Source organism: Sinohyriopsis cumingii, chromosome 9, assembly GCF_028554795.1.
Source record: "Sinohyriopsis cumingii isolate HCF-2022 chromosome 9, ASM2855479v2, whole genome shotgun sequence".
Classification (NCBI taxonomy): domain Eukaryota; kingdom Metazoa; phylum Mollusca; class Bivalvia; order Unionida; family Unionidae; genus Sinohyriopsis; species Sinohyriopsis cumingii.
This window is the reverse complement of record NC_142969.1, coordinates 21,560,055-21,583,105: the sequence shown is the minus strand read 5'-3', so window position 1 is coordinate 21,583,105 and position 23,051 is coordinate 21,560,055. Positions and strand designations below refer to the sequence as shown.

At 36.5% G+C, this 23,051-nt stretch overlaps 1 protein-coding gene across 1 annotated transcript in view; it reads left to right on the top strand.

The window, feature by feature from the left end:
- Nucleotides 1–494: 494 nt before the first annotated feature.
- LOC149791369 (serine hydroxymethyltransferase, mitochondrial-like) overlaps nt 495–23,051 on the top strand; it is a 41,863-nt gene continuing 19,306 nt past the window's right edge. Inside the window, exons 1-4 of the mRNA XM_089971341.1 lie at nt 495–1,092; nt 7,378–7,524; nt 7,986–8,065; nt 21,121–21,321. Of these exons, the coding sequence (XP_089827467.1) occupies nt 1,054–1,092; nt 7,378–7,524; nt 7,986–8,065; nt 21,121–21,321 (467 nt within the window). The 5' untranslated portion in view covers nt 495–1,053. The remainder of the gene's footprint in view (nt 1,093–7,377; nt 7,525–7,985; nt 8,066–21,120; nt 21,322–23,051) is intronic.

Below are 23,051 nucleotides of genomic sequence, written 5' to 3'. Positions count from 1 at the left end.
GCGACTTCAGTACAAAGCTTTCCAATATCTTCACCAACGGGTGGAGGTTGAGCTGCAGCTATGTCAGTTGGAAGGTCTCGTAAAATCCTTTTTGTTTTCTTGGTTCTCGCTGCTATTTTTTCAGTCTGCGCTGCAGTTTGTTCTAATACTGGAAAAATACCCTTTTTCCTCCTCTCATATTCCTCCGCAATATCTCCCCATATAGTTTTTTCAACAGCCGCTGCATCTTTCTTAGTAGCTGTAGTGACGGGTTTAAATAGTTTTTCAGTGTCTTTTTCGTACTCAACTTGTGCTTCCTGCTGCGCTTGTAGTTTTTTTCTGAATGAATCTCTAACAGGAAGAAATTTTTTGATTGCTTCTAATCGTTCTCGAGCTATCCTTGCAGTATGAGATTCCGGATGTACCATTTTATTATAACATAATGATTTAATTATAGCAGCAGAGGGGCGCATGACCTCAAGTTGGTTCATTTTTTTTTTTGTAATCTCGCGAGTTTTCTAATTAACCGGAGTGCTCAAGCAAATATTCAGCTCGAAATATTTTAAGTTAGAAGCCTTATTTTAGTTTTTGGACGCTTCCAAAGTCGGTCTGTTCGCCCCCACTGCTGCTACGCAAATACAGTTACAGTGATTTTAGTATTGTTTGTATTCTTTCATACAGGATTCATTAGGTTAATGACCTAGATACCATAGGCATAGCTTCAATATTATGTCTACACGTCTGATTGTACTATACTCCAACTGCCGTTGCACTAAATAACCTACTTGGGTTATGTGCCATAAATCACCAAACCAAACCAAAACTTGTCTGATTGATTTTGATAGATTACTTGTGCCGGATAGACTGACAACATGCGCTTTTGGCCACGTAACACCGATTAATGTTCGGATAGCCTCAGATCTATTCCCAAAGTGTCTAAGACTCGTGCACGGCTTGGAGACAAATTGTATACGTCGCTACGATAGAGGGAGGTCGGTAGTCGACAGTATTGCTTTATTTGCGTTCAAGTGCACTGATTTCTAGTAATTAGAAAGTTACTGTTGTTTGAGGACAATGGCACTTACAAGACTTAATCCGCTCCGAAGTGTCCAGGCAAGTAAATTTTATGTCCATATTGAACACACTAGCGACTGACACAAGCGTGATATTGAATACTATTAGGTAAGACACCATCAATTTGTTCTCCGCCTTTTTTTCCGGACCTGACTGGCCATTTGAGGGCAAAAAAAGATGGAGAAACAATTATTGCTCTTGTTGTTGTAAAAAAAGCAATAGTGTGAACGAAAAAATAAAAACAACAAAAACATCCTGAATGACAAAGGTGTCCTAGCTTATAATTGATAGGTCAAGTCTCAGAACAGGTCAACAGGGGCTCGTATCGTTGCTTACAATTTGCCTGTCAGTCATACATGTATTCTATTGTGTTTTAGTTTTATAATACATGTAGGACTCATAGGTAAATTGTACACAAGGATACGAGTCCCTGTCAACAGGTCATAAGTTTTCTAACTCAGTATGATTTTTTTTTTTTAATTCACCTTCAGTCTCTGTGACTTTTTCTGTATCCAGTTACACACAGTCACGCTCAGTTTTACTTTAATAGTACATTTTAAACTTTTAAATATAGTTTTATATTCAGTGAACAGTTTAAGAAATATATCACAAACAAGACTCCTTTTGAGATTAATGGTAATCCAAGTTTCCTCTGACCGTCACACCCATTTTTGATATTTGGACATTTTTGAAGGGTTGTAAATGGGGGATCTCCCTAAACACTGTAATGTAGAGTAATGGAGAGTAATGGGGACAAAAATAAAATATTGCAAAAGAAATCACAGTAATGTACATTAAATATTTATAAATTTTATTTTATGGACTTAAATACATCAATCATAAATAACAAATGTGGTTGTTATATTGCTTTGTTCGTGTTCAGAATACGTTCTAATGAAAATAATACAAAATAAACTCAGCTCTCATCCTTTTTCTCTGGTGAGGTTCTTTTCCTCCTGAGGGTGTCTTTGGTATAGTGATTTTACAATTTGTTGATGTTAATGTATGTGGTGCATATAATAGGATGCCAGCTTCAAATTGCCTCTTCCAATCAATGATCTCTCTGCATCTTTATACTGGAAACTGATGATTGTAGTACGTCTATAAGATCTGATATATTGTTTTGCTTCCAATTGGTTCCAATCTTCAAGATATTATTGGCAGACTCTGCATTAGTATTTGTCCATTGATTGTCCACATTTTGTATTGATGCAGGAAAGTTAACAATAATTTTTTAAAATATTTATTTCAAAGGATGGGGGTAGTGGAAAGAATGTGTTGTTTTTAAATTGTAAAGTTTAAAGAAATGCTTGTTCTATTTCAAGTTACCAAATTGTACATTTAGATACAATGTTTAATTGATATGTGATAGTATGGTAGATAACCTAATTCAAATCCCTATTAAATCATCAACCTTTGTGTCAACTATCCAAGAGATACCTCTGCATATTGCATTATTCAGTGCCCAATCAGTAGGACCACCAGAGAAGCGCACAGAAATAGTTAATTTTATCAACAATCAGAATATTGATGTCTTTTTCCTGACAGAAACATGGCTAAAAACATAAGGCGATGAGCCCAAGTGTGCTGATCTAACACCCACTGGTTACTCCATCAAGTCATTCCCCCGCCACTCTCGCAGAGGTGGAATTGCTGTCATCACAAAGAACTCCATGATCAAATGTCTTAACCACACCACAACGTTCAGTTTCTACCACACATCGTTTGAACTAGTCCAAACCACACTTACACTGAAACAAAGGTCAGTCCATTTTTTCTGCCTATACTGCCCTCCTCATAGTAGAGAAAACAAGCTGATGGAATCTCTCTATTTGGAGCAGTTTCCGAATCTCCTGGAATATGGAAATTCGATAAGTGGCAACCTGAATATTCTTGGAGATTTAAACTTTCACTTTGACTGTCCCGGAAACGCAAACACATCAAAACTCCTAGATAACATTAATGTTTTCAACCTCAAACAGTCAGTTAACCAACCCACCCATAAACATGGTCACATTTTAGACTGGATTCTTCATAAACCTGATGATAATATTCTATGTTCCTTCCCTGGTATCCCACAAACTTGCATCAGATCACCTCTGCATTATATGCCATCTTGATGTATCAGTCCCTAAGCCTCCACCTTTATCTGCTACTAAGAGAAACCTTCATATGATAAATAGAACCAAACTAGTGCATGACATCCAAGCCAACCTAACAAAAGAAAAGCCAAATTAATGTACAGAATATCTCATAATAGTGCTCCTGAATATTTACAATCACTGTTCCAGTATAGGCTACCTGGTAATACTCCCCACCTGCGATCCATGTCTACCAAACAGTATAAAATTCCCAAACCAAATAAGGAGTTATTTAAAAAAAGTTTCCAATACTCTGGAACTCTGCTCTGGAATAGTATTCCAGTTGAGATTAGAAATGCCCACTCTGTTTCCTTCTTCCAAACCCAATATATCCAGTGGCTTCAGAGATGCAGCTTAAATAAATAAATTCCTTTGTATGAGGGCCTCAAGGTAGATTACTTTTTAGCTAATTGTGTTACCCTCTTTAAATAAGGTCATTATTATTATTATTATAACAAATTGCCTACCTCCTACAGCAGAACAACTCGATAACTGCCAGCATTCAACGCTCAACAAATATGCTCCAGCCACCAAGTGCAGAGTATCAATTCAAAAGTGTTCTCCATGGTATAGCAGTGTTAAGGATCAGCTTTTCACTGCTAAAAGAGATCGCCGTAAAGCTGAGAGGCTTTGTCTTTCCACCAGATTCACTATTCATAAGCAAATCTATGAAGCCGCAAAGAAGAACATCACAAACATAGTCCATACAGGGAAATCAGCCCACCATAGTACTAAGATCATGGAAAGTTCCAGCTGTAAAGAGCTCTTTGAGATCACGAACAAGCAGTCAAGGAACAAATGTACACCACTTCCAAATACCTTCTCTCTAGTTGACCTTCCAGACCTGTTTACAAATTTCTTCTGTGACAAAGTACAAACCATTAGAGATAAGCTTGACAACACAATTTCAATTGACTCATTGTCACCCTACAGTTGGGAAGCAGAATTTCAGCGGCAACCATTAGCAGCATTTGAACCTGTCTCTATGGATTTAGTATGTACATTCGTGATGAAGAGTGCACCAAAGTCATGAAAACTTGATCCAGTTCCACCATCACTGCTGCATGAGTGCTTAGATCCAGTATTGCCTTCACTAACTGATGTTATTAATACCTCTCACTCATCCAGGGAATTCCCATCATTTTTCAAAACTGCCATTGTAAAACCTCTGCTGAAGAAACCATCACTCGACCATAATGATTTAAAAAACTACCGTCCAGTTTCTAATCTCCCATTCATGTCAAAAACCTTAGAAAAGGTTGTTCTATCCCAGCTTGTATCTCATCTTAATTAAAGTCTTTTTAGCCATGTACAATCTGCATATTGCCCTTGCCACAGTACTGAAACTACTCTTCTAAAAGTAGTTAATGACATTCTCTCTGCTTTGGATAGCGGAAAGATTACGGTCTTAACCCTCCTTGATTTGTCTGCAGCATATGACACAATAGCCCATGATATATTACTTCACCATCTCCAGCATGTATTTGGCATTCATGATACAGCCTTACTGTGGTTCAAGTCCTACTTTGTCAACAGGACACAAATTGTGTCTGCAAATGGAATACACTCCAGCCCAGTTAATCTATGTTGTGGTGTTCCACAGGGGTCTGTTCTTGGACCTGTTCTCTTCATTCTATACACTCAGCTGCTCTCAAGTGTCATAGATCATCATCCAGTGTCTCACCAGTTGTACGCTGATGACACAAATATACAAATCTAGTCACCCAGCTGAAGCTGATACTACCATCCAAGGTGTGGAGAGGTGCATTTCTGATGTGAAATCATGGATGACATGTAACAAGCTGCAGATGAATGATAATAAAACTGAGGCCAATCTGATCACAACACAAAGACTTTCTGTCGCATCCTTTACCTCAAACAATAAATATCAGCAACACCAACATTAAATTCACACAGTCAGTACGAAACCTTGGTGTCATTATGGACAGTACTCTCATGTTACACCAACATGTCATGAACATATGCAAGGCTGCATATCTTGAGGTGAGATGCATCAGCTCCATTATCAAATATCTTTCAGTTGATGCCACCAAAACACTTGTATGTTCATTAGTACTTTCAAGACTGGACTATTGTAACTCAATTCTGTCTGGTTCATCTCAATATCTACTCCAGAAACTTCAAGAAGTTCAAAACACAGCTGCTCGGATCATACTTAGAGTACCATGATCAGAGCACACCTCCCTGCTGCTCTGTACCCTACACTGTCTATTCATTCGATCCAGAATCAAACACAAGATTGTTCTCTGTGCTACGTTTTACTGACAGACTCCAGTCCAACAAACCTATTTGACCTCACCCATGTGTACACACCAGCAAGATATTTACGCTACTCTTCTAACCATTGTATACTCATTATTCCCACTATGGAAACAAAGTCATATGGACAACTTTCTTCTGCATGCCAGGGCCCAGCAACGTGGAATGAATTGCCCACTGAACTTAGACACAAAGACACCGTGATCACATTCAAGAGTACTCTTAAAACTCACTTATTTCAACTGCAAGAACAAACTTAAAGACCTAATAATGTTCCCTACCTTAAATATTTTCAGCATGTTTTTATGTTTTTTAATTTCATGGTGTTTGTTTTTTGTAATAATATCATTATATATGGTTTTTTTTTATGTTATAGGTGTTGTCTAATGTTGTAAAGCACTTAGAGCTTTTAAAGATTAGGCACTATACAAAGTCCTCATTATTATTATTATTATATACATAAACTAATTAATAAATCCCTAATAGCTCTGTAATATACATATACTGATTGATAAATTCCTAATTGCTTTGTAATACCGATAAATTGATTAATAAATCCTAATTATTCTGATACACATAAGCTGATTAATAAATCCCTAATAATTATTATTATTAGTAGTAGTATTATTAGACAGAAAGGGATGGGTGAATCAGTACATTAAAAAAAAAGGTTTATATTTTTCATATTGCATATCATTATTTCTGTGAAGACATATAGACCATTATTCAATGAATTTTGTAAGCTGTTTTATAAATGTTACTTGAGGATATAAATACATTTTAAAGAAATTTATAAGAATGGTTAAAACAATTTGTTCTGTCAACAAATGTAGAAAAGCATTTATTTACAATCTATTTACTGGCATGTGTAAGTCAAACCCTAAAACATGCAGATACATATGGACTACTGATCATACTGTTGCTGGGAAAGATGTGAAGCATCATGAGGTTTACAGGCAAACCCTAAAACATGCAGATACATATGGATTACTGATCATACTGTTGCTGGGAAAGATGTGAAGCATCATGAGGTTTACAGTCAAACCCTAAAACATGCAGATACATATGGACTACTGATCATACTGTTGCTGGGAAAGATGTGAAGCATCATGAGGTTTACAGTCAAACCCTAAAACATGCAGATACATATGGACTACTGATCATACTGTTGCTGGGAAAGATGTGAAGCATCATGAGGTTTACATTCAAACCCTAAAACATGCAGATACATATGGACTACTGATCATACTGTTGCTGGGAAAGATGTGAAGCATCATGAGGTTTACAGTCAAACCCTAAAACATACAGATACATATGGACTACTGATCATACTGTTGCTGGGAAAGATGTGAAGCATCATGAGGTTTACAGGCAAACCCTAAAACATGCAGATACATATGGACTACTGATCATACTGTTGCTGGGAAAGATGTGAAGCATCATGAGGTTTACAGGCAAATTGTTGAACATTCAGACCAAATGTCTGTCACTAATTCAGTTGTCACTATACATATAAAAATTCACATCATCACAATTTCAGTGTTTCTCAACCATCTTTGATTACATTATGCAATAAAATAGTATTATTAATTCGCTTGGGAAAAATGCCAGCATATGATTTTCAGAAGATTTAAGATATTGTGCTGTGTAATATGTCTTACTTTGTAATATGTCGTACTGTTTAATATGTTGTACTGTGTAATATGTTGTGCTGTGTAATATGTTGTACTGTGTAATATGTTGTACTGTGTAATATGTTGTGCTGTGTAATATGACATACTGTGTAATATGTCATACTGTGTAATATGTCGTTCTATACTAATGAGTATGTGTGGTTATTTCTACTCTATTGATTGGTCAGTTCCTATAGTAGTATTTATTATCATTATTTTCTCTTTCTCAGTTCTTTGTACGTCCAGTATGGTGCTCCAGTAGACGTTGTCGCTGGACAGGGAATGAAGCACTGAGTGATGATGATCCAGAAATCTTTAACATTATTCAGAAAGAAAAAAACCGGCAAGTCACAGGAATAGAGCTGATAGCTTCAGAGGTAATGCGGCTTTTTGTACACAGGAATATTACACTTGAAAATAACTCATAATTAACTTTGGGTTTTTTGTTGTGTTTTTCACTTATCAAATTCTGTTGTAACTTTCAGTTGTTGCAAGTTTTTGTATTGTTAATGAAACTAATTACTGTTAGTGAAGTGGACTTTTGTACAATGTTCACTTCCACGCAGATTTTAGACTGTTAGCTGTATGAATTCCAATCATAAAACTTGAATTTTGATATAGCTTCATGTAGAAAATATCATTTGCCTATTTGGGTTTGATTTTTTTTATATGAATAATTGTCATAGTAAGAAAATGACACCATTTTTGCGCATCAGTAAGGATTTAATTTCAACAGTTTATTGACTTATGTAGAATTTGTTTGTTCTTTAATAGTATCAGTAAGCTCTATAAAATAGTTTTATCCATATCATGACAAATGTTATATTTATATTCCCAGAATTTTGCAAGTAGGGCTGTGCAAGAAGCCCTAGGATCATGTCTGACAAACAAATATTCTGAGGGCTACCCAGGTGCCAGGTAATTGAACCTTATTATGTTCATCCTTTCCACCTATTAAACACACCAGCTTAGCTTCATCCATTGTGAATCAGATTTGACACTTTTTAAAAATATCTGAAACAGAACTCAAGGGAAGTCATAGTTCTTGCTTCTCAAAAAATTGGTGTCTTAAACAGAAAACTGTTGATTTAATTTTGTTGTTGTTTTTATAGGGTTTAACGCCATTTTTCAGCACAAGATAGGCCTTACATGGTGGCCAATATAAATGGGTAAACCCCTAAAAAAAATACTACGACCTATGGCAAGCAACTGGCAGGCTTTCTCATGTATGATTTAATTTTGTAATTGACAGTGCAGTACCAGAAACTGTATGTCTTGGAAGAGTGGACTCTTATTATCATCATTTGGCAAGAAATTTGATATGGAGATTCAGTTTGTCCTCATTCATGAGTGTACATGTATTTGCAGGACATATTGCAATAATTATGTTGTGCAAGTGTATTTGGGGCCTGATTGCAAAGAAGTGTCAGTTTTGGATTGATATCCGTCAGTCCATGTGGCATGAACTTGGAAGTTATGTTTCACAGACCTATTGCTTGTAGTCCTGTGACTTGATTTTTTACATGTTTCATGAGGAGTGCTAGAACCATCAGTGTAACATGGGTCACTGTGACCTATTTATTTCATGGTTTGCAATATGACCATACTGTCAGTGATGTGTGTGTTTTTCCTAATTGTGACCACATAAAGCTATAATGCATTGTTACACATTTCTAGTTGTTCCCACACAGAGACATGTTGCATGGTTACACATTCCTAGTTGTACCCACATAGGGGCATCTTGCATGGGTACACATTCCTAGTTGTATCCACAGAAGGGCATGATGTATGGTTACATATTCAGTTGTAGACAAATGTGAAATATCCATGGTTATCCCAGGGCAAAGTTGCCCCGCTGATAAATATAGTTTGTCTTAATTGCATACAATACATGTAACTCATCATCAGTCCTGCTAATGGAAAAGTGTTGTACAAGTTGACACACTTTCACAATTTAATCTCTTTAGATCAGCAAATAAAAGATTATCAAACAATTTTCTTTTTTGATGCTGTCATCTTGTCTGTCAGCTAAATGTGTGTCACCTCCTGACATATTTTTATCCATGTTTTATCTTTGAGTTTACATCATTATGGATAAGGTTATCTGATGTTACTCTTAATCCCATGTATGACCTGTAAACAATCTCTGTGTTATTTTGCACAATAAGCTAACCTAATATGCAGCAACAAATGTCATTGGTTTAATTATTAACATTTATGGTATTCCTTTACTAAAGTCAGCCAACAGGAGGAACTGTCAATGTTCTACAGCAAGTTCTCATTTCTTCAACAGACCAATCAGGAATAGAAATACTGTATCATTAAGTGTGTCAGAGCTGAAGAAGGAAGACACCTCTGTCATATGTTGGTGTGCCGATAGAAGGCAAACAGTGAAGAGTCTTGCTTTTGTAAGGGTTTACTCCAAGGGACTGGGAGTATAGACTGTGATTACTTAATCAGATAACAAGTTGCCATCACATGTGAATTAGTGTGGCCTATTATAGATAGTAAACACCCAGAACTCGGATATGAAAATGTATAGAGATAATTCAGGCACCTAGCTGGAAAATTTATTGATTTTATTTATAACTGGAAAAGATGTAATTCTATGATAATTTTGAATGTGTTCATTTTTTAATAATACCTTCAATTGCCTGACTAGAATTTTGCATTGGGAAAATAGTTGCCCAGCATTAGTTTTTGGTTGTCATGGGTTCCTGGGCAGTGGTTGTACCCATATAGGAGTATGATGCATGGATACACATTCCCAGTTATATCCACATTTTTACTGAGTCTGCCTTGGCACAATTTGGACATACTGATTGCTTTGCATTTCTGGATATTCATTCATACCCTAGGTTACCGTATATACTTGCTTATAAGTCAAGTCCAATAGCAAAATGCAGACCAGATCTGCCGTTGCATAATGCGCCAGCAGATCTGGGTCTGTGCATTTTTTAGGGGTACTCATTAGAACAAACAACACAGACCCTCATCTGTAGGCGTACTATGCTATGCCCAATCAGGATCTTTGTTGTTTGCAGTTAGACTTGACTTATAAGCAAGTATATATGGGAACCTCAGTTTTAAATATTTTACTTCCCTTTTTATTTCAGTACCTTCTGATCCCATTTTAAAATATCTTTGGGAACAAGCTTGACATACAGGCCATGACTAGTTTCGTGTTTATTTAGTTTAAAATAAAAACCTATTTGAGACCCAATCCATGTGTGCAGTAAGTATATCTTAGTGTATGGTGTTGTTAATTTGATGTTTGGTGCAGATACATGTATAGGGCTGTAAACAGAGTTTTAGGATGAGGAGTCTTGGACTCTTAATTCATGGAATTTAGGAGTCCCCAGTCTATTTCTTAGAGTCCCTGGCATAAACTTGTGAATCCCACACTTCCTTACGGATATAACAGAGAAATAAAAATGTACATGATCATTATTTTATTACATATTGGATTAGAACTTTCAGCCTCATAAGGTAAAATTATCTTGAAAAAATATTTGTCTGTGATTGTCCAAAAAACCTTTATATCATCAGGATCGTCAGTTACATATCAACATCCTGTATATGAAAGCCATTTCAAGGCATTTCATTGGTCAGAGGAGGATCCAGTTGAAAAGGAAGTTCTCATTCTGTCGCATAACTCTACTATTGTGAGTTATCTCAAACAAGGTGGAATGATGTCCCCAGATCTTTGCATTCTTTTTTTGGGGATTTACTAAAGTGGCAAGAACAAATCCATGTTTTAGTTGACTAAATGTATTAGCAGACTTGTCCCAGAAGAATCAGCTAGTATAAGTGGAATGATCTTCACATTCCTCGGTTTTCACTCAAATATGTACTTGATGGAATTGTTGAAGGCTGGACCTAATTGTGACAAGGTGGAATTCCATACTGACAATTGGTCTTACCAGTCCTAGACTGGATCCAATGGACTGGGCAGTTGTTGGTCGTGATATAGATTGGAACGGCCTGGAGACATATACTTACCCTTCAATACCTCTTGTTTTGATGGTGATACAGAAAGCAGGAGAATGAGTGTTCCCTCATTGTGATTGATCCACTGAAATGAGACGATCATGGATCAATGACCTCATCAAAAGAAATCTCCAGGAATTGAGATTGTCCCTCATTTACTCAAGTAACCATGATGGCTGGTGTTTAAACCCAACACAGAGTTGCTGAACCTGCTCATCTAGACAAGCCCTTAGGAACAAACTGTTCTCTGAACCAGTGGAATAGAGATCATTCAAATGAGATAGCCCTCCACTGTAGAGGCATATGAGGGCAAATGAAAATCTTCACACAGTGGTGTGTCCAAGAACACATTATTACCACTGCAGGCATCAATACCTCGATATAGCAACTTCCTGCTATGGCTCTTTGGTGAGAAACAGCACGTCACAATTAAAGGTTACTGTTCAACAAACATAGACACCCTGCATCATCATAGAAGAGAAGTTATCATACACAGACATGATTTTTTTTTTCATTTTAAAGCAGAATTCTGCTTTTCTCCTGACTTGAATCAGATTTTTCTTGATATAGTCCATTTTTTATATCATTTCCGATCCAGTTTTTAAAAAAACAGTCTGTCTGGTCCCATTCCACAACAACCCTTGTAAATTATTTGTTCCATATATTAGTTAGCACACAACTCTCGTAAAGAGTATTCTGATTGATCAAAGGTTTAAAATTCATCCAATGAATCATCGTGTAATGGAAACTGATGGTAATGGAAAGAAGAAGCATGCTTACAAAACATGGCATCCCGAGTTGTTGAGAGAGACCATGACATGAAAAGTTTAGGTAAAGGTTTAAAAAATTGTTTGGAAATGGGAATGGCTGGAGCAAAAAGTTGATGGAAATTTAGTTGGTCAGTTTATAAGAAAACTGAACGCTAGAGGACTGGCATTTTGTGACCACTGCAAGAAAGATCTGAATTATGGTAATCGCTGTTGGAAGAGTTTGGAACAGCACCTACAACAGAAGCTGCGTACGGAAAAATTGAGCTTGAAAACATCTGGTAAAAGTGCAATTAATTACTATAAGAAGAAAGATTTTTCTTGCATGAGAGAACAGATGTAGCCCCTTGACCGCTCCAATGGCCTAGTGGTTAGAGCGTCCGCCTCAGAAGCGGGAGGTTGTGGGTTCGAACCCTGGCAAAGTCATGCTAAAGACTTTAAAAAATAGTACTAACAGCTGCCTCGCTTGGCATTCAGCATTTAGAGGTTAGTGTTTGGACTGGTCGGCCTGGTGTCAGGATAATGTGACTGGGTGGGACATCATGCTACATGTCTGCGGCATGATGCCCTATTGCTAGACATCACTATAAACTGCCACAGTGCAGACATCATAGCAATATGACTGAAAAATTGTGAAAGCTACAATAAAAAGCCTAATCACACACACAGATGTAGCCCTCTGTCAGAATATGCGCACTGCATATCGCCAATACAAGCACCAGCTTGAAAAAGGCTCTCATTGAGAAGGAAAAGAAATGATTGCAAATTAAGCCAAAAAAAGTCATTGGTGATGAAAAGGAAAGCTAAAGAAATCTTTGCCAAAGCCACAAAAAGAGCTCGACTGGCTCAACAGGTTGTGTCCTTTGGAGAAAAAGACAAGTAAATGTATGGGATTATTTGTATATAGTTGATGTACTTGGGTGTTTATTTTACAGATTTGTTATTAAAAGAGAGAAGTATAATATATTTGCTGCAAAAATTGACAAATTATTGTGACATAATTACGATGTGCACACTGACATGCACATGAAATAACTTCAGCATCATAAGTATTCGAGAACAAATTCATGTGACAATAAATATTGTGAAAATATTGAAGAGAAGTTGAACATCTTTGGTAAGTTTATTAATTTTTCAAATGATTATTTTTTTTTTATGTTCATAAGTTGCACCAGGAGCAGTTTTTTTTTGAGTGTAAAATGCGATTTTGGCTGGGGGCCTTTGGCCCAGCAAGAACACATTGGGGGAGGACCCCCATACCCCCCTTAAAATTTGTTCAGCTTTTTTTATGAAAGACCAAAATCATGTCTGTATAAAAGAAAGACCTATCCTGTTATCAAGGGAACATCACTCTATCTAACTGCCACGTAGTTGGGCAAATAACTTTTCAGCATTTTAGCTCAAAGGTTTTAGCCTGGGAGGGGTGGAGTTGCGAGGTAGTAGTACTCCTAAGGTGTAATGATTGGGTAAGTATTATTGAAGAAACATTATAATTGAAAAAAATTGGTAACAGTATACTTTGACATGGTAATTAGTACCGTCTCAAGCAATAAAGCTTAGACTGATACTTATTATTGTCTCATCTAAGCACATGAAAGCCTACCAATTACAGAAAAACCCCAAACCAACCATTAGAATATGAAATGAAACCTCATTACTGAGAAGCAGAGCTTTGAAAATTACCACACTATGTTCACTAAAAATAGATGCCCTACCCCAATAGCCATGTAGTATAGCCTTCAGGCTACCTGAAGCAATTATAAATGGTGACACCTGTGTTGATTGTACAACAAAGAAACAGTTTTGTAACTAGACCTAGTCGCCTTTGAATTAAGCCTAGTCAGTGACACTTTTATTGAAAAAAAAACAATATGTAGACATAGTGACCTTTAAATTTTATTTTGTTAAGGTGTTTTTTTGACAGTGTCATTGATAAACAAAAAGACAATAAGATAAAATGAAATTTTGGAATATCTGGACATCCAGCAATGCCCAGTTGCTCAGAGCATTTGCTGGGTCATAACATTTGAACTGCCAGACTTGTCCAACAAATAACAGGATTTAAGGAGGCCTGATAGGTATATGTAATTCTTCTTGGCTTTTGTGTTTGTAGCTGTATGTTGTTTCTTCCCCAGAAGAAGCACTTGTTTAACTCAGAATATTGGGAAACTGTTTTGGGAAGAAGAAAAAAATATATATATTTTGTTGGACAAGTCTGGCAGTTCAAAGGTTATCACACACACACACACACACACTGCACGTACATATATCTCCGAACTGATCTATCTGTCAGTTCTTAATGTTCAAGAGACTGTTAACTGTTTTATCAACTCGGGTTTCACAGTTTTATCCAAAACATGATTTATTACAATTAAATCAAACTAACAGTTTTTTATATATTTTCATTGTCTGTGATTGTCATGCAGTCTATGACATGCACTGAATGCTTTACCTTGAAATTGTTTGAATTGTCATACAAGATAAATGCACTTGGTCCATAGTCAAACTGCACAGGTTCATTGTGCATTGTATTTATACAATATGCATTTTTATTTTTGCTTTTGAATTTTGTTTCTTCTTTTCTTTTTTTTCTTAACTAAATAATAAAATACCTTTGTAGATGATATGGTTGTGTTGTGTTTGTAATTTAAAATGAACAATGCACAGTATGTGTATCACAGGTTTGTACTTTGTGTTAACACTAAAGGCATGGCATGTTTTTAAACTTAAAATTTTGCATGCAGCTCAGTTTCCCTGAGACTGTTTGTTAAAATAATAATAGTCATAAAAATTGATGGGTACCTTTATCTTGTGGGATTATACTTGCCATGGGTACAAGTTACATTTTAATAACACACCATTACAAATTAAGTTTAGGTATGTTTCTGTGAATGTCACAGACAATAAACTTGATACTTATGCAATTTGAGGGTTATCAGGGATAAAGTTGTTGCCAAAAAATTGTCAGTCTCAATATTTTGTTGCCGATTTTAAAAAAAATGTTGCCATTTTTATAATACAGTACTAACCATTTATCCTTGATATCCCTGTTACCATGGTAATATTTACAACTTAAGTGAATGTAGAGATAAGTGGGGGGAGGGTTGTACAAATCAGATTTCACATACAAGTGAAATATGTAAGAAGTGACACTGAGTAGGATTTACACTGACAGAAAATAAACATTTGAAATTTTGATTAATTGAAGACAAAACTAATCTGAAATACATGTGTGTGTTGAAAATTTACAATTGTGTAGAAGAATCCATAATGCAAAACATACTAAAAAAATATACATGTATTATGAAAAATCCATAATTCAAGTATGGATCATATTAGCAAATTTATGTATCTATCACATCATGTTAGATTGCACAAATAACTCGTATGTAAAAAAACAAAATTAAAAAATGTTAGTTCTTATTGGATCTATCTCACTGTCAATAAACACTTGTCACTAAAGAACTCAGTTAAACAAACAAATGTCACTAAGCAATTCAATGAGATATTCATGGTTGCACGTGGTTTTATAATTGTTTGCATGCCATGTGTACATGGCCTAGATTTTGATCAGTCGGAGACAACTGACATGTTGCCAAGGCTACCAAGGGAATGAGGCTGTTAATAGAAAACGAGAACACATGAACAAGATAAAAAGTTTATCAAAGATCTTTATGACCAAATATTTATGATTTTAAAAGATTCTAAATTGATTTTGTGTTTTATGCTGCCTGTGGTAGTGATCGCAAGCCTACACATTTTTCATGCAAAGTACAAAGTTTCACTGCACAATAAAAGTGTTCAAATCAATTTGGAAAATGTAACAATCAATCACCTTACATTCTATTTATTTAAGTTTGGTGCTGACTTCATTTGAGGAAAGGCATTTTGTTTTTATTGAAAATTGTAGTCTGCTTATTTTGACGAAGGGTGCATGTGCTATTGAAGTCATCGCTAAATGCAAACTTTTGAGGACCAAACAAATGCCCATTTATTATTGTGGTGGTAACATCAAATAATTGTAGTAGAGCATTGATTGAGACCGATTTGTTTTTATTTTGTTTTGTTTTTTTCATTGGTTTAGTATTTATACAGAACAATCTGTGCTTCAAAGGTAATCAGTTTTCTTTGAAGTTTCAGCAAAACCAGTTCTTGGGTACATTTTTAAAAACAACACCCAAAAAACTCACTTTGTCAATTGCAGGAGGTTAATCAGTTGTAGCATGACTAACTGAGTGTATCAGAACTTACAGTACACAGGGTAAGGTGTCTGTATAATCAGATTATGATGTTAAATGCGTTGTTAAGACACATTTGTCAATATGAACAAATGATTTGTTTATGTAACAATAGATAGCTCCCAGTGCATTGTATATCCAAGTTTGCGGCTTCCTTTCATGGTGCCTTTGAATTTTTGAACTCCAAACCCAAGATTGTATATACAAGTCTAAACAGCCAACAAATGTCAGAAAAAAATCGTCAGATAGTATATTTTGATGCCAGTAAGTAAAAAATATCGCAATTTGAGACATTTGCAAAGCCCAGGGCCATCAGTGGTTATGAGTAAAAGTAGGCCACTGTGGCTTACTTTTCATTTCTCTGACACTGTTGTAATCACACGTATCATTGTTGTCCTGGAGAGTTACTTCTCACCATGGGCAACATAGCAGGTAGGAGTGGTTGGTTTGGTTTGCTGGTTTTGAAAATCTTGCTGTCTCTTCTCCTTCTGAATGGATGATCTTATGAACATGAGATTTTCACTTAAAAAGATCTTCTTATAATATATTGTTGGTCCTAAATTGTTGTTGTTGTTGTGGGGTTTAACGCCATTTTTCAGCACACTATAGGCTATGTATGGCGGCCAGTATTAATGGTGGAGGAAGTGTAACAAGATAACCAGATGGGATTTCGGATTCAGAACAGAACACTTGATGGTGATACAAATACAGTGTTTAATGATGAATGATTTGAAGGTAGAACAAAAAACCATATATAACTTGTGTGTAAACAGGATCCAAATATTGGACATTTAACATAATGATGCGCACAGAGTTAAATATCCCATATAATTAGAACAGTTCCGAACAGGAACGAATTATGATATAAATGAAAACTGAACTGATATCAAACAAAACAATTATATGCATAAAAAGAAACCAGGATAAATTACGATACGATTCCACTCAATGATAAGATGAGTCATGTAAACAATAAGTTATCATCCAAATAATGATAAATGATTCATGCAGCCAATCACAAGCTTTCCCTCAAAAAAAAAGACAAATAATTTGTAAACAAAGCCTAATGATTATGATTTACAAATAAATGATAACGATGCTCACACAAATAAAAGATTTCGCACACAGGTAACAAAGACTTTCGCTCAAACATCGATAATGACGTTAACAATAACAAAGAAAAAACATTCGCTCAAATAGTGATAATGACATTAGCTCAGATAGCAATAATGATAGTATTTCTGGTTTTATAGCAATGGTGGTTTTTTATGCTCGAGTAGTGATCATGACATGTAACCCAAATGGTGGGAGATAACCTGGTGTCCAAAATGACACTCACAGGGTACCTTCAGTCCCACCACTGTCGAATGGTGAAGGAGCCACCAGCATGGCCTGCCACTCCCAGCCTGCCCATGGAAACTTAGACCTTGCAAGCCCGTTGGTTCCGGAGAACTGGTTCCTCTACACGAGATAACCGCAATCTCCCTATGAACCAAACGTCACCACTGACAGCAGCACACTAGGTACATATCAAGTCACAAAGAACCACCACTTGACACCCAAACCAGCACCATGTCTAAAACCTCCCCTCTAACACAGTTTCACAGCTGACAACACAAACACCAACAGCTCTACAGTGGCCCAACAAACATGGACAGTCACTGGCTTTCTCATCAGCTCCATCACATCACATCACAGACAGTAAAGTTCAGACACAAAGACGGACAGCATTGACTGCTCTACAGTGGCCCAACAAACACGGACAGTCACTGGCTTTCTCATCAGCTCCATCACATCACATCACAGACAGTAAAGTTCAGACACAAAGACATACAGCATCAACTGTTCTACAGTGGCCCAACACACATGGACAGTCACTGGCTTTCTCATCAATATCGCCTACATGAACTGTGTCTTGTACTTCAAGATACATGACCTGTATGTCTTGTATGGCCCTACAGCTACCGTCAGCCCTAAACATCTACAGATAGCTCTAGACATCTCTAGTCAACTTTAGTCTTAGTCACAGTCACAATCACAATCACAATCATGGCCACAATCAGCTACAGTAAAACCAAACTGGTCATAATAATAGTTTCTGTAAAATCTCTAGATATATGCTAATACATTAACTTCTTATAGTGACTTGTAATTCAAAGTTCAAATCTGCGTTGTAATAAATGCATTATTACGCGATAAGACATTACAAAACCGAATAAGCTTCGCATATCAAATGAAATGTAGATTTAACATTTACCCCTATGGCTGGAGAACAATGGAGAGCGTATCTGTTTAGAAAATTGATCTTACTTAAATCCATTGGAGAGTGAGCAAAAGTCAGGGTAAAATACCCGTGCATATCATGTTATTAATGTTCCTTCGTCACAAGTAATTTCTGGCGAGGTACATGTTAACGCAGTCACTTACCTGGAAAAAACACTTATTCACCCTAGATAACGTTGTACGCATGTACAACAAGAAATAGTCAAATAGTGCTAAGGCAGAACCAAGTTATTTTTTTGCCTAATTCTGGGACAGGAAGAACCCAGGAAGAACCACTGACCCACAAGAAGATACTGGCAAGCTTTCTGACTTAACCCACATTGGCCGAATCCTAGACTCTAGCCCACGCAGACAGAGGTGATATGGCAGTGATCTGTAACGGAGAGTGCTTTAGATCACTCTGCCCCTTGGGGCCCCTGGTCCTAAATGAAAATGGTGCTGATCTGACATCCAGTATGGCCAACACAGTGGCCATCTTAAAAATCTTGTCATAGCTACTCTTCCTTAATGTCCAGTTAGTCGTAAATGAAAATTGTGCTGATCTGATGTCCAATATGGCTGCCACAGCAGTCATCTTGAAACTCTATAATTATTATTCCTGGATGGAAAGTTGTATTTTGAAATTATTATCTCTACTCTTGGATGGCTCTTATAATTATTATAATTCCTGGATGGAAAGTTGTATTTTGAAATTATTGTTATCTCTACTCTTTCCAAATGGATGGCTATATTAACATGATGTTTTCAGCAGTAGACATCTTATTAATCCTAGTTGGTCCTAAACAAAAATGGTGCCAGTCATACATTGAATATGGCTGCCATGATGACTGCTTTAGAAATCTTATTGTCACTACTTTCCCTGAATGGATGAACATTATGACATGGGTTTTTTGCCAAATGATGTCTACTTTCTCTTAAATTGAAACGGTGCACAAATAATCTCAGTTTTTAATGGCTCACAATGACAAATGTGGATATTGATGAATCGGTGTCATCTTACATTGTTTTAGAGTTACTGCCCTTTTTATTCAACAGTTGCCATCATTGTAAGACAGAATCATGTGATAGCAAAATGTTTTACAGTTTTGTTTGTTTTTTTAGATCACTGTGAAACTTGGTCATGATCATCATACTTTGAGCTCATATGATTTTGTAAGAGTTACTGCCCTTTTTGACTTGCTGCCCTTTTTGACTTGAAGCTGGATGCAGTTTAGTAAGTTGCAGAAGTTATTTCCCCTGTTTTGAGTGGTTTGCTATGAAACTTAGTACATATTATGGTCATCATCAGAAGATAGGCATGTTCACCTGTCATTGACCAGTGAACTGCAGAAGCTGAGTTGGTTGAGTGTCAGCTTCATAATCCAAAAGCCATGGGTTCAGTACCCACCCAGGGGGGCCCCGAGTGGCCGAGTGGTCTAAAGCGCTCTCCATTACGGATCACTGCCATCTCACCTCTGTCTGCGTGGGTTCGAGTCTCGGATTCAGCCAATGTGGGTATGTGAGAAAGCTTGCCAGTAGCTTCTCATGGGTCGGTGGTTCTTTCCAGGGTTTTCCCAGGTTCTTCCTCCACCATTAATACTGGCCACCATGTATAGCCTATCATGTGCTGAAAAATGGCATTAAACCCTACAACAACAACAACAACAACAACCCACCCAGGCCAGCTGGTGTTGGCTTTCTCAGGTGTGTCCTTGGAAGAGACACTTAGCTCCCATTTCTTCACTATGATTTAATCAATAATGTGTTGAAAACCAGCCAGTCCTTATCATACTCTATGTTGAAGGTGCTGTTAAAACCCAATCGGTCATCATCATACTCACTGTTAAAAGTGTTGTTAAAAACCATGCAGTCAGTCTCATACTTGCTGTTGAAAGTGCTGTTATATTTATAAAATTTAAAATTCAGAATGTGTTACATGTTATGTAACTTTGTGGTATAATAAAGAATTGTCCTAGAATGTGCATGTCCACATTTTACAGCACCAAGCAGCTTATGCATACATGCATACATACATATATATATACATACATACATACATACATACATACATACATACATACATACATACATAACTAAATGAACTTTTATATTCTGCAATAATTATATGTACAGCTTTCCCATGGAAATTATTATTGTGTTTGTAACAATGTAAGGAATTTAAAGTCTAACTTTAATTAGAAACAATATCTTACTCCATTGTTGGAAATGTTCAGCAAATGTCTTTTTAACCGGTATTCAGATTTCATTTAAAAAAACGGCATTGAAATTGATGTTTTTCTTTAAAAAGTCCATAAAAATTCTGTGAAAGTTAACACAGATTTTGCTAACTTGGCACAATTGTTTAACCCCTTGCCCTGGTAACCCCTTGCCCTGGTAACCATGTTCATCCAGGGCCGTCCTTAAGCCAATTGGACGATTTGACTCAATCAAGCCTTGCACTCACTGGAGCCCTGTGCATTAGTAATTTTTTAAAATATATCTATAGAGAGAAAGTAGTATTTAAGTGATGGAAGAAAATTTTATGTTCAGCGTCGTATAAAACTTGTTTAAAAGTTTATTTGCAAATAAATGCAGGGGGCCTCACCAAAATGATCCAAATTAGGCCCCGCATTTGCTAGGGCTGGTACTGTGTTCAGCCATCAAGTTATTTTTTTGTCTTTTCTCACAATGTATTGGAGTCTGTGTATTATTTCAGATATTATGGTGGGAATGAGTTCATTGATGAAGTGGAGAGACTTTGCCAAAAGAGGGCGCTGGAAGCATTCCGCCTTTCCCCTGCCAGTTGGGGTGTTAATGTACAGCCCTACTCAGGAAGCCCAGCCAACTTTGCAGTCTACACGGGTCTTCTTCAACCACATGATAGAATCATGGGCTTAGATCTCCCAGATGGGGGACAGTAAGTGAATTTATTTTCATCTTCTTTTTTGGGGGTGGCGGCAGGGCAGCAAGATATAATGGGTTTCATTGATACAGTGTGCATGAGTTGAAATTCACTCACTACTTGATGGGATGAGTGCTGGTTCAGGGCTGACCACTGTTTCCCTTTAATGAAAAAATATTACTTGGAACTTCAGTACTTCCTACTTAAGGTTTGTTTAGTTCTGCTAGTGGGTTTTAGAGCACATTTGAAGTAGGGAAGTCACAGGGCATAGTTGTTTACTGTTCAGCTCTGACAATGTACATAAAGGCACCACACATTTATATGTATTTCACTGACTTGGATTGACATTTAGTTTTGATTATATTAGGAAAATGGACACAGAATGACTGCTACTGTGTGTTGGGGCAATGTACTAGTGTACATTAATGACTGCTACTGTGTGTTGGGGCATAGCTAGCAATTTCAGATGCACATCAGCAGTAAGGTATAGTTGTGTACTCTTAAACACAAGTAAATCAAATATCAAATATGAAAACTAGGTTTTTAAAAACCTCCCAAAGGAAAGGTCAAACTTGCCGTAACAGTAACCAGTACATAGCAGTCACCTGCCAAAGCAGCCATTCTAATTTCTCACTGGCAAAATTTCCCTTATGAGTGTCATATGCGTGACAGTCACCTACTTTCTTTAGTCAGTAGCCAGGTGTTTTCTAATTAAATAAACCAAACAGAGGTTTGTTCCTACCTTTGGCAGTCACTGGATGGTATCTATAATGATTGCAGAATCTGTGTAAACTGAACGTTTGCTTCATGATTAAGGCATTGTTTAAATAAAGAAATATCATGTGAATCAATGTGCAAGCATTTCTTATCTTGTTTGTATTCACAATACTACAGTCACATTGTCAGTGTAACTCAAAGGTGTCAGTTTGTCAGATTTGAAAGCAAGGCAGTTTTGATCATTAGGGTAGAGGGTCCAGCCTATTTGTTTGCAGGATGTTGTAAAAAAAAATGTAGTGGTGTTTTTAGAGCAGAAATGGAAGTCACCTTTTGTGCCAATGTGTCAGGTTAAGTTCAATATTTTGAATTGTTGTTTTCTGATGAGAAAAGTCCATCTTTGAGAAGAGATTTGAGTCACATTCCTTTTCATTAGGGTCAGTAGTCATTCAGTATTTAAAACTTGTTTGTTAAGGAAGGCAAAGTTCATGAGTTAAAAAAAATAATAGCCATAGTTTTGCTTTTTTTGATTCCCTATTCATCATAGGACTCTCACATAAGCCAACTGCCTTTTGATATTGGCACGCTGAGCAACTGGCTAATCCAGCTATTGCTTTGAAGCCTGAACAGCTGCTTCCAAGCCCCAATTTTATGCAAGTTGGTCAACCAGAGAGTAATTCTTCAGTTTTACAGTCACATGTACATGTAAGTTGTCAATCAATAATGAAATAAATTACTGTTTTGTCATGGTGCACAAAACAACTGATATCAGTGATCATTTTAAATCGGTGATGATTTAATTTTGGTTACTGTAATATTGCATTTAACATATATCTGAGAGAGAGAAAAAATACACATATATTTATGTTTTTGTTGACTTGTGCAAATTAAACTGTCTTAAAATAATAAATTAAACCGTCTTGAAATAATAATAATAATGATGATAATAATAATAATAATAATAATAATAATAATAATAACCCTGTGTTCAGAAGTCACCAGTGTGCAAAGGTCAGTTTTGCTTTTTCCCA